Here is a 12,886-nt window from a genome sequence, read left to right as displayed (position 1 = left end):
GCTTGATTGACATGAAGCATAAATATGAAGTTCCAAAAAATGTGACCTTCTTTATACTCATTACATTATCTTTAATTTTTGAATTTTTTGTTCATAATTGACCAGCGCAAACAAATAACAAATGGTAAATCTGATCAAAAAAAAACAAAAAAAACAAACAATTTATCCAAATAAAATGAATGGTTTTATGTATTTAAAAAGATGGTGAATAGAACTGTATGGAGCTGCTTGTTGGGTGAAGTACCTGTTCCATATGTCATATCTTGATTGTATTATCTCTCACAGACACACACACACAACAGACACAACCACACTGTCATGAAGTGGTTGAAGCAAGGGAGAAGCAGGATCCAAATGAAGCAGGATCCAAATGCAGCACGTTTATATAACTAAACGTCAAACAGTGCAGGAAACAGGACTCGGGGGGACAAAACAACCAACAAGAACTCACAAAGACTGAACACAGGGCTTAAATACACAGGCAAACAAGATAACAAGGGGGCGTGGCTAATAAGAAACACCTGAGAACAATGATCAATGGGCTTATGCACGCATACGTTCTGCATTTGACGCAAGGATCCTGGATGCTCTACAGCTTCCGGTTGTGGGATTATGGCAGAGTCCTTAAAATTTACTGTCCTCCTGTCTTTGAAACTAAACGTTCATACCTTTAGATGTAATTTTATATATAGTTATGTTTATTTAATATAATTCAAAAAAGAAGCATAAACACGACGAGGTGTGTCTGTTTTATATGTTTTTGTGACTAACGTTTCTTTAGTATAACCATGGAGTATAAAATTCAATATATATTATGGCCATTGCATTGGACTACGATCGGCGGAAGTCGAGCATCATTAAACCTTCACCGGAAATACTGCCGTGCATGAAGCCAATTAACAAGACACATGGCAAACGGAATCACATGACAGACAAGAAGACACACACCCAAATTAACAACACAGGTTGTAAACGTGAACACAAACAAGGGGCGGGAAAACTGGAACAGGACTGAACCAAATTCACAAAAATGGGGGGGACACAAGACATGAACCCACACCATGACACACACAGATTTAATTATAAAGATACAGCCTATCTGGATCACCAGGTTTTAGTTTCTAGAATTGAACAGTATTTGTCAGTAAAAAGTAAAATAAAACAGTAAATTTGTCAGTAAATTAGTAAAAAAAAAAAAAAAAAAAAACATTTTGATTTATTGTGAATGTCTTGATCTGGAGAGCATATCACAGATTTTGGAAATCTTTATTATTGGGATATTGTTTGTCCTTGCCATAATGATGATGACAAGCAACAGTTTATTACATTAACCTGAGGCAAAATAACCATGTTGATCCACATGAAATGAAATGTCCAGACAGGCTTCTTCCATTCCATCGTGTAATACTATGCTAGAAGGCTAGAAGCACTTTTTACTGTAACTATAATGCATCCTTTTTTAGAAAATGAAAGCATACAGAAACTCTATCTGTATGAGGGAATTTGATGCATTTCTTTTCATTACAGTAGTAGTGCAACAGCTACCGTACATGTCTCTATTGTGAGTCAAAAGTTACAGTAAGAGAGCAGTGTAAGGGTTGATTTCTTGCAGGGGTTCAGGCTGCAAGACTGCTGAATGATTAAAGAAATGTTATCAGCAAGCTGGTAAAACTGTACATTTCTTGTCTATTCCACCCACTGCCACTTATACCAACAATGGAAATAAGTGGATTTACAATAGCTTAATATGTGGGAGAGCGTTGCTATAGACAGTGACAGTATTGTATTGCAATAGGTAGCACTTCAAAGTCAATACCAAATCAAAACTATTTAGCACATTAGTTGTAATTGAAAAGGTTTAATGACAAAATGTGGTTATGGTTACACTTAAAATAGTTACAAAATAGATGTATGAGATGATGACTTATTCCGATAATCTTACCCAGCCAGAGAGACAGAGCAACAGTTACAGTCTTCTTTTATCCTTTCCCTGACCATGTGACTAAAACCCAAAGACATTCAAACTGACCAATGTTAGAAACTTTTCTCCTTGTCGAAATGTTAGAAGCAGAGGAGACCAGGAGACAATGGACGTTTTCCAAGCAGAAGTTCTTTATTGCTCGTAGCTGCAGTCATTTCAACATCGTCTCTCTAAGGGAAAGATTCCCTTGCAATTTATACATTTAGAGGGGAGGAGTTTACATAGGGTGGAGTCACTCTGAAACAAAGCATGCAAATGAAATAGGAACACACCCTACTCTGAGGGCATTTCCAATCCAATTGAATCAGCATAACTATTTAAATGCTGATAGTGGCCAGGAACTCTGGTTCCAAAGAGCCATCCCAGAGCCATTAAAGACAAAAGGTGGAAGTCTCCCCTAGCTAATCCAATCAACCTAAACAGTTCAATCTCTAGGCTGAAATGTGAGAAAACAGGACTATCAGGAAAGGAGACTCTTGCTGGAGACTCAATAATCATCTAATAAACTTTATCAATTTTTATACCATTGGAGTGGAAACCTATTTGTAATACCACACCAATCAGATAATTGCACTTCCCCCATTGTTATAGAGGTGTGACATTCATTGACCCCCCAAAGTACACAAATCTTGGCCTTCAGGCCTTGATCACTATCAGCCCCTCTCTGTCTTTGGGAACTCCAAATGGTCCTTGTGGTTGAGAGAAAGGGTGGAACACAGTAATGTCTATTTCAAATGTCTTGGATTATTTTTTAATCCTACAGCAGTCTGAAGCTCACCTACTGTACCTGTTTTCCTCCCTGAAGGTTCTTATGATTGAGGTGACGGTGAAGTGACTCCAGTTTGGCCGTACTTGTAGCCCAGCCTCCCTCATAGTCATACCATGGACAAGAACATGGTCAAAAGTGGCACAAATCTCATCTGAGACTGCTTGTCTCTTTCCCTTTCCCCTCCCCCTCTCATCTTATCCCTTCCATCGATCTATTGAAGGTTTCGATTGCTGTGTGATCAGCTTTGACTATTTGTGTTTCCTCCTGATCCTGGGTGATTGTGTGCTAATTGACCTGAAGCTGTCCTGAACGCAAGCCTTTCTAAATTACAACATTGTAGGCAATGAAAAATGAAGGGATGTGTGTAAAGTTTAGCATGTGTCAAAACTGAGCAAGTGTTTTTTGTTTGCGGAAAAGTGTGTGCTTTTTTATAAACAGTGTTATGGTTTTTACATTTTTGTTCAAAACCATAGTTATAGTGTTTCAGCAATCGAGGAAAATGTAACATACACCTTACATATAATAGATATTACTTGTTTACAAGCAAGCTTGGTTTGAAAATAAGAAAAAAAGACATGCATTAAAGTAATGAATTAATGATACAGTGGGATATTAAATTAAACAAGATTCCACATATAAATAAGTTATTTAAGTTATAAGTTTAATCCCGCTATTGGATTTTATTAAACATACAAATATCAAATATTGCTCTTCAATAACAAATGTAGTAAAAAGTAATCTTTGAAAATATTTTATTAATTGTCTTTCTCAACAATACCACTGAAAATACACCAAATGCATATTTTTTTCAAACAAGCCATACGGCTGTATTTTAAAACAATGGACTGTGAGAATAAGTTCACTTGAAAAGCTCCAGCAGAACAGAGATCAAGTCATCTGTCAACTGTAATAATATACAATATAAAGTATAATCACAACATAAAAAATGCAAGTGATCAAGAACGAGTTTTTAAATTATGGCCTATGTAATGATAGAGGAATGGTCATGAGGTCACCAAAGTCATCATGTGCTTACAAGATTTCATGGCAATCTGCCAAATTAGACCAAATCAAATTTTACATTCTGGTATAATGGTTGTGCTACTACAGGGAACGTCATGAGGTCAAAAAAAAAGACATGATTCATTGCTCAGCAAATTACAAAAATCGGTTCATAACATTCAAAAGTTTGGCCTGACATTGGTGCAAGAGGAAATGTCACAGGGTCACCGCAATCAAGGGGAGTCTCTCTTAAAAGGGTATGAATTCACTTCCCAAATATCATGTGAGCCCAGTAATTACATTTGGTAATATCATGCCAAGTTGACATTTTTGGCTAAGATTGGTGTCCTATACTGACAGGTTTGTGTATCTTCAATGGCATGTGCAATGTGCTTACTAAATTGCATTGTAATCTAAAGACACAGTTTGAATTTTCCACAAGATAGAATGCACACAGATTTTATTGTGGTTAATCAAACAGCATACAAATAATACACAGATATAGACCTTATGTAGCCCTGTCCCTTTTCAGCACTGCGCTCGTTGTCTTTTGACTTCCGGTCTGTATTTTCACAGCGATTCTTGCAGTTTTGAATGAACGGCTCGTTTGAAAAATTTCCCGCTCGACATTTGTTAAGACATCTGCTTTACAATGCTTATGATAAACATTCCAATGCTCATGATAACTTTAGTTAACTCTACAATTACAAGTAAATCCACTTCACCAGCTAATTACTCCTCGACAGCGATGCCATAGAAATATAGAGAGCGACCGCAAAAACAAAAGTTCAAAGACAATATTCTAAAGATGGCGGCGCCCTCGTTTCTCTGGTGCATAAGGTCTGTAGGGCAAGTCCATTTCCTTCAACGCAGTCCTTCGTGCAGCTTCCATCTGGAGAATTACAGTAAAACAAAAAAGCAAGAATTAGAATAAGAGGGTGAATTTCATCTGTTTTAGAACAAATAAGGTGTGTAAAGCATTAATGAAATACACAATATAAATTATTATAAACAGTAACGGGGTTATTCCAAAAACAGACAAATGTACATATTAATGAATAAATGACCTAAATTGTGTTTTCCTCTTCATCCTCACTGGTGTCTGGACTACTGAGGCCACTTTGACATTCCTCTTCAACATGTAGAAGGACAGAAGCCTCAGGACCTAAAGCAGTCTTGTACTGTTGGAGGACAACTTGGAACCTTTCTGACACCTCTGCCAGTCTTCATCTTAAGAGACAGCAAAGTCCCTCATTTCCCTTGTCTACGTCTCAAAATACAAAAGAGATAGATTACATTAAAGACAAACTATACTAAGATTGTTTCATTAGGCCAAAGAACTTAAATGGAGTAAAAAGATATCCCCTATTCAAATCTACATAGCAGGATGGTTGGCATTTTTATGTGAGTTAATCGCTGACATGGGACCAGGCTCGCTTCTGTATAAAACGACTTGAGGCAACATGATAGCTCACTGAGGTGACTTTATGGAGGGAGGCCCAAAGTTTTGTGCCCATGTTTGTTAACTGTTAACTTAAAACAGCTTTCTTCACAACAGTTGTGTGCTGAATTAACACATTGTTACTTGCTGACCAGCAAGGTTTTCTATGTTGACTGGAGGAGATAATAATATTGATGTTATGCTAACCCTATGTAACACATCAGGACACAAAGTCTAATGTTCAAAATTCTTTTGTTAATTTCAGCTTTCTAATAACAGCCATAGTACAACAAATCTGCACATCTTTCAAGCAAATGTGAATCTTTATAGTCTTACCGACTTGTTACAATAGCTACAGTAACAGGTTGAATCCCTATTTTATGTAGATGCCTAATGGATACGGCAATGCAATAACAAATCTACTCCATCCAAGTTCTGTGACTGAGACTGATGAGTGTTTTTTTTCACATTAGATGGATGGTGTTTTAATTTAGCTTACCCTCCTCAGCCAACTTGTTCTTGAGAACCATTGCCAGGCTCTGCAACCATGTACAGTGTTGTGAACACCAACACCAAAACTCTTGTTTCCTCATGCAGTCGCCTTGTTAACATCACTTGGTCATGCACTTGTTTCTTCATTGACATGTTTGCTAAGAATCAATTACAGTTATATGTATACATGAGACAATCTTGCATAATCACTACAAACATTGATTTTTTTTTAAATCAAATTTATACACAAGGAAACTGAAAATACACCATTAAAGTCCCTGTAAAGGCAATTCTACAAAAAAGTTCTAAACGCATTGTAAATGTTACATATGTATTGCTAAAACATTTTACAAAGTCTGTGAACTGTGAATTACTGAAATGTGGAGTTAGACCGTTAAACAGTTTTTCACCATTGCAATTTTACGGATTGTTTTGGCGGGGCTAAAACAGGGCTCGATGACACACTGGGGCCCATGAGCTCGTGGACAAGCCCCTATTTGATGACGCACAGAGTCTGATCTCTCCCCTAACAATAGAGCACATTCACCGCTCAATAACGAGTGACTGTCAGTCCTATTATTTACTACAGCCTACAGTTTTCTAGCTAGCTATTTGACACAGAAATGCATAGGCTATTACCTGGATGCGATCATGTACAAAACAGATCGGTATCTTCATTTAAATTCCCTAAAAACGATCACATCAAGAAGAGGTTTTTAAGAGAGCCAACCTTGTTGATGAAGAGCTGAGGATCACCGCCAACACCCGCCTTTGTAGTGACCGTTTTACACTGGATCGTTTTATAAACTTTCCTCAGAGACAACTGGGATTCACTGATAATCCGCTGTTACTGGTGAACGGGGCCGAAACGACGATCTCCCGCCTCAGCGTTCATCCTCCCGTCTCCAAAAGCTAATCAGCTAATATCACTGTCGACAGCTTTCCCGTGAGTGGGCGTGGTTTCAGCACAGCCAGCGGACACGCCCCCAGCGTTTGAGAGCAGAGAATCTGCTCATTTTTTCATGATTTTGATAGCTTATTTTATGTACTTGCCGGCTTTTTTATCATTCAAATTTGGCTGGATGGCTAATAACACATTTTTCTGTGGTGTAACAAACTCAGAACACATACTTAATTTTGACTTTACAGGGACTTTAAACTAAATTAATATTACAACACTCAATATGTAAGATGCATGCCTTAGTTCAGTATACTCTATAAAGCAGAACTGTAAATAAATTCCTGAGAAGCATCTAAAAACAGACATACCACTGCCATGAACCTCCCACGGCCATATTTGAGACACAGTGCTCTCTCCAGTTAGGGAATGCTCCACCACAGCAACGTCAATGGTTGTTGCCGATTCTAGTACAAGATCATTGTATTTCTGTATCTCTTGAAGAAGGAGTTTTTTGTCTTCTGCCAGCTTCCTTCGAAGGCGATGGCGAAACTTGCTGCTGTCTAGAAAGACATGAAGTACAGAGGCAGACGTTTTTGACAGAACTCTTCAACAATAAAAAAAATATAGCGCCAAAAAATTAAAGTTATTGAGCTACAGTTATTGAAGTGTGTGAAAATTATAATGTAGAATGACATGGGAAACAAATTGTTCAGTGTGTAAAATTTTGGGGGCAATCTATTTGCTGGAATAATTAACACACGCACACTTTTCATGATTGCATGAAAATAATAATTGTGCATTAATACATTTACAATGGGCAGTTTTGTATCTAAATACGTTCCGCTTCCACAGAGGCCACTATGTTGCACGTCCACATTCCTACAGTAGCCCACAACAGGCAAGCAAACACTGGGTTTAGATAGTACCTCTCACATTTTCTCATCGGCTACTGTAGCTTGGAAAGATAGAGGTGAGGGAAGCTGGTTGCAATCGTCAAACCTCACTGATGGATACCACTAAATCCTACAGACTTGTCATTTAAAGAACATAATTCAATGATTGAGCTGAACTGTGCTACTTTGCTAATTTCATGTTGGTGGAGTAAGATGCATACAGTAGCCTGAATTTATCAACCTATTATATTATATAGTTATACCATTCTGACGGTAGAGGGTTCGCTTCCGGTGCCTCACACTAAGGTAGAGCCCCTCAATTGATTGCTGCATTCCTCTGTGTGTTGTGCCTTGACTGGCATGAGATGCATCAGGTGTCTCTGTAGAAGATATAGTGAAAGCAAATTTACTGTTAAAACAACACAGAACCTTTTAATCCAACTTATTTAAACTTTGTATGTGCACTTCCTGCAGGGAACAGGAATATACTAATAAACCTGACATAAATGTGGCATCACATTAGATGATGATCCGCCTACTATTTTTTGCTGCTCTTTAATATCAAACTTAGATTGTAGAAAGGGATGTTTGTTTTTTTCTTTTATCTGGTAATGCTTACCACCAGCTGCCCATTCCTTTACATCCGATAGCCACTGTGATACCACTTCATCTGTGCAATCTAGTTCTGTTTTTAGGTCAGCTAGCCTTGCAGTCTCATCATGGAGTCTCTGACAAGTCTGATGAACAGTGTTATACAATAATCAGGAAATGTAAATGTATGATTAACAACAGGCCAAGTAAACAACAAAAGGACACAAAAAAATAATATGAGACTTACCTTCACATATCTTGTGGAAAGTGCCTGATGTAAAGAGAGATTTTTTTTCTCATTCCACCCCATTGCATGCAATGTAAGCATGTCCACCCGTGCTGTTGAAAGCAAATAATGAGGTTATGATGACCAATCTAAAAATAGTATACACGAATATTGCAAACTCGGATCACCTGCTTTGGACATATATTTGGTCGTCAGGGCACAACGTGAGAGGTAACTGTTTACTTGCTCCACCTCCTCACCAGCGGTTGTCCCTGCTCCTTCCTGGTTCCTGCCACTCCAATTAATCTGTTAGTAAAGGGTGGAAGAAATTCAATTTAATTTTATTGATATAGCCCAATATCACAAACCACAATTTGCATCAAAGGTCATTACATTCCATAGAAGAAATGATTATGCAAAAAGACAAGATAATATACTGTAGCTTAACTTATATTTCATATTATTAATGTGCTTGTAAATATTACCAATGTACATATGATGCCAAAATATTATACACACCTCACACTTAGTAGCATGGGCTCGAGCATGCATCACACTCAGAAAGGGTTTCATGGTGGTCAGTTCCTGAAGAGCAGGAAGGACAGTAGCAACTTTCTCCAGGTATGGCCAGTATTTGCATGCCACGTCCATTGCAAAGAATTGTGCCTTGGCTGGCATGAGCTCCCTTTGAAGGTACAGAGGGTAGGCAAATATCTCCCCCCTGTACATATTAAGGGCTTTCAAAAGGAACCCATGGCGACACACAGCAACCTCCATCCCCTCTTCATCCAATTTTGAAGCCCTCCTGGAAGTTTCCCTCGCTGCTGTCCAATGGGAGTCCCCACATGTGCCTCTTCCTTGTGTCTATGACACACAAAACAAACATGACAAATCAAATAAAAGCAATGCTGTCATTCAATATATGGCATTCATTCTCTCAATTTGATTTTGTAATTGGTAGGCCGGAGTAATTGAAGTGGGGGTTACGTTTATTATTGTAACAACTATTTTGCCAACTTGCATTTTTCACTGCTTTTTGTATGGTGTCTACAAATGTAGACACCGCACTGTCTTCAGCCACAAAGACCCCCTCAAAAAAGCCAGGATCATCAGAGCTGAGGAAGAAAGAAAAATAGAAAATCCATTCATCTAATATATGAAGTAAGAAAATAAATAAATAAAAAGACTGGAAGAAAGATCACCTTCCGTTTCGACGAAAGCGATATAGCTTTCTGTTTCCATCTGCTGAAACTGCCAACATTTCCGGCGTGCAGGCTGGGCAGGTGAAAGGAGCACTACAGCAGAGCTGGTCTTCCTCAAAGGAAGTATAAGAAAGCTCTAAGAAGCTGCGCTGCAGGGCATCGCCATTGATAGGTCCAGACTGGAAAATATATAGAATGAAATAGTATTTTGATATTGTCTGCTTATGGATTTTTTTTTTTTTAAATAGAAAATAACATTTACACTTACTCTTCCTCCACACTTAGTGCGATGTTCCAGCAGTTTTGCAAAGGCTTGTCTGGAGAATCCTGGAGAAATGATCTTGAGTTCCTTAAAGGAGCTCAGGAGGTCCAATGTATAAAGTGTGGAATTGGTGATGGAGGCTGGCCAATATCCACTTCTGAGGAGGTCCTTCATGTCAGGGGTCCACTGCTGCTTGCATGTTTGACATTCATACAGTGGCTGATGCAAGTCAAAGCGCCCTTGAAACAAAAATAAATATTAAAAATATAATACACACTTACCACATATTTAATTTTACAACACTTAGTTCATTATGCACATTATGAATGGTTGAGAGACATTACACAAGTTCCTATAATCCCACATTTATTTTTTTCTAATTCAATATATTCCACACTGCTGTGTTGACTGGACATAATGCTGAAAAGATGCTAATCTTTTTTTTTTTTTTGTGGAAGAAAAAAAGAAAAAACATCAGTCTTTCTTTCAGTTATATATATATATATAAATATACATATATATTATATATTATAAATATTTTTACCATTGATGGTAATTAAAATCACTGGTTTGCCTGGTAACATGGTGAAATTTGTGCCTCCACAGGAGCAGTCTGGAACCTTTACAGTTGGCAAAATGCAAGCTGGCAAAAATAAGGAAAACCAATAATTTAGATGATCTGTAACTGTCTACAGACACACATTAAACAACAAAATTAAAGCGCTTTCTTGAGAAAGTACCTTGCTCATGGGTGCAATATCCATCTTCCCCTTTAATGATGCATGTGGTCGGAGGAATGGCTTCAAAAAAATCACACATTCCCTGTTGTGGAGTGGCTGTTTTTTGTGATGCAATACATCACAGTCCCCACAGAACCACTCCTCAGGAAGACACTCTCTGCACCTAGGGCGAAAAGAAAATAATATAATACATTATTTCAGGTGAATAACTCATATAAAGTACTGTACACTCTAGTTAAGCTGTTTGACTTTTATAAAGTATGATTTAATTGTAATGGATTGCATAGTGGATCAGTGTTTAGCACTGTCACCTCACAGCAAGAAGGTCCTAGATTTACTTTTCTCATTAATGTGTTTTCATCTGGGTATCCAAGTCTTCACCCATCTCAAAAGAGATGTATCTTCACCAATAAAGCAGGGCACTCAGCAAACCTACTCTGGGTAATTGAAGTTTTGTATTAATGAAAACCAAGAACCACTCCTCAGGAAGACACTCTCTGCACCTAGGGCGAAAAGAAAATAATATAATACATTATTTCAGGTGAATAACTCATATAAAGTACTGTACACTCTAGTTAAGCTGTTTGACTTTTATAAAGTATGATTTAATTGTAATGGATTGCATAGTGGATCAGTGTTTAGCACTGTCACCTCACAGCAAGAAGGTCCTAGATTTACTTTTCTCATTAATGTGTTTTTCATCTGGGTATCCAAGTCTTCACCCATCTCAAAAGAGATGTATCTTCACCAATAAAGCAGGGCACTCAGCAAACCTACTCTGGGTAATTGAAGTTTTGTATTAATGAAAACCAACCTAATCACAGCAGGCTCGTTGCAAAGCCAACACAGGGGATGACCAACAGCCTCTTTTGACATAAGGCACTTTAGGTGGTATGGTCTTGCTTCTTTCCAGCGCTCTGAGGCTTTCTGCTGCCGAAAAGACCATGATGACGCAGAGCTACTTTGAGGCTGAGCAGCAGAAGGACATGACGCCAAAATATCAGAGAGCCTCTCCATATTTTTTTCTGTAAAGAAAATCCAAAAATAAAGCGTTAAGGGATCATTCACTATAGATAAGGAACAATTAAAAGTCAACTGATCAGTATCAGAATGAACACTTTTTTTATACTGTACATTCATAAATTCATCACTGTGAATTACCAAATTCCTCTTGAGGATTTAGTTTTGTTGAGGTTGCAGTAAGTGGAACCTCCACACTGGATGACAGGGAGCACTCAACAGTGGGGCATGTGGCTGTAAAACAAAATATATAATAATAAGAACAAGTTAGGCTATCACACTCTATACTTATTCTTCTTTTCAAACTATATACTAAACATTTTATGATATCAGACATATTTTTGTTAGGTACTTGGTAGTGTCTTCTACAATAGTGTCACTGAAAGGTTTATCTACTTTTTATATTTTAAACTCTCAATGAACAATTACATTGTTCTAATTTGAGTTAAACAATTACATTGTTCTAATTTCTAAATTGAGTTGGTCCAAACATTTGAGTTGGTCCAACATTGTCATAGTAAATTCAAACAAATGTCAAATAATTCAGATATGACCTGTAGTGGGGGCTTGGCGTCGCCCTCCTCGCCTCCCCCTCGGCTTACCACGTCCTACAGAGTCCCTTTTAGAGGTGTGTGGAGGGTCTCGTACATGTTTCCTCGCATCAGCTGCTCTCTGTGTATTGGAGTTAATATTTCTTGTAAGACTGATGTTGATAAAAGTACGGTAACCAAAAGGCAGGTAACTTGTGAAAGGAAAACACAACATAGTGTGTTAGTAAGGTGTTGAAAAGCTTAAATGAGCCTGGGAATATATTCCCCAAGTCTCTGTAACTCAAAGGGGATGGAACTGCATGTATTATTATTATTATTATTATTATGATTATATTCCCTAATTAACACGTCATAGAGCATGGCAGGATGCATCATGCAAATATACCTGTATTAAATCTTCTGCACTCATCATTCTTACATATTACTCATCCCATTTTACTTTAATTTGTTATGTTTGTTATAAAATGATTGAGGTGTACAAAAACTCTAACCTTGGCTTCAGCTAGAATGCGTTCATGTTTCAGCTCCAGAGCCATGCGTCTCCCCTCTTGATAGTGTGAATCGTTTGAATCAAGTTTATGCTTGGTGGCCATTGCAATGCAGTCATATACAGACTGACAGACAGACAGACAGACAGACAGACAGACAGACAGACAGACAGTCAGATACAAACAGACAGACTGACAAAGATGGGTAAGACAGACAAGTAGAGTAAGACAGACAGGGAGGAAAGAAAGAGCAATAAATAAAGACTGTTAGATAGATAAAGATTGAAAAGATAGACAGAAATATATATAGTGAGAGAACAGAGAGAA

The 12,886-nt window shown here is 37.8% G+C and overlaps 1 protein-coding gene and 1 long non-coding RNA gene across 3 annotated transcripts; both read right to left on the bottom strand.

The window, feature by feature from the left end:
* Positions 1-3,472: 3,472 nt before the first annotated feature.
* Positions 3,473-10,607, bottom strand: LOC120463391 (uncharacterized). 2 transcript variants are annotated; one of them, XM_089117460.1, is made up of 14 exons: positions 10,501-10,607; positions 10,305-10,403; positions 9,767-9,999; positions 9,499-9,677; positions 9,318-9,411; positions 8,816-9,160; positions 8,485-8,602; positions 8,318-8,409; positions 8,099-8,216; positions 7,743-7,859; positions 6,955-7,146; positions 5,693-5,843; positions 4,820-5,022; positions 3,473-4,644 (listed from the first exon to the last, which is right to left on the bottom strand). In XM_089117460.1, exons 1-12 carry the CDS (start codon positions 10,577-10,579, stop codon positions 5,698-5,700), a joined length of 1,812 nt encoding a protein of 603 aa, XP_088973586.1. In that variant the 5' UTR covers positions 10,580-10,607; the 3' UTR covers positions 3,473-4,644; positions 4,820-5,022; positions 5,693-5,697. The 2 variants fall into 2 exon arrangements, with proteins under 2 accessions (XP_088973586.1, XP_088973587.1); XM_089117461.1 differs by having other exon boundaries at positions 4,820-5,016.
* Positions 10,608-11,385: 778 nt separating this feature from the next.
* Positions 11,386-12,679, bottom strand: LOC148976933 (uncharacterized). Its single transcript, XR_016145673.1, has 4 exons — positions 12,563-12,679; positions 12,075-12,192; positions 11,662-11,754; positions 11,386-11,525 (listed from the first exon to the last, which is right to left on the bottom strand). It is a non-coding gene; the product is annotated as an uncharacterized LOC148976933 (long non-coding RNA).
* Between the last annotated feature and the right edge of the window lie 207 nt (positions 12,680-12,886).

This window comes from Pimephales promelas, chromosome 12, assembly GCF_988280905.1.
Source record: "Pimephales promelas chromosome 12, fPimPro1.hap1.1, whole genome shotgun sequence".
Taxonomy (NCBI): domain Eukaryota; kingdom Metazoa; phylum Chordata; class Actinopteri; order Cypriniformes; family Leuciscidae; genus Pimephales; species Pimephales promelas.
The sequence above is the reverse complement of the archived record's forward strand: the minus strand, read 5'-3'. Positions and strand labels throughout refer to the sequence as shown.

Coding starts and splice junctions, on each gene's coding strand:
- LOC120463391 (XM_089117460.1), bottom strand. CDS start 10,579: ATGTGTGATTTTTTTGAAGCCATTCCTCCGACCACATGCATCATTAAA. Junction 9,412..9,498: donor CGCTTTCGTCGAAACGGAAG/GTGATCTTTCTT, acceptor TTTCTTCCTCAG/CTCTGATGATCCTGGCTTTT. Junction 9,161..9,317: donor TACAAAAAGCAGTGAAAAAT/GCAAGTTGGCAA, acceptor TGTGTGTCATAG/ACACAAGGAAGAGGCACATG.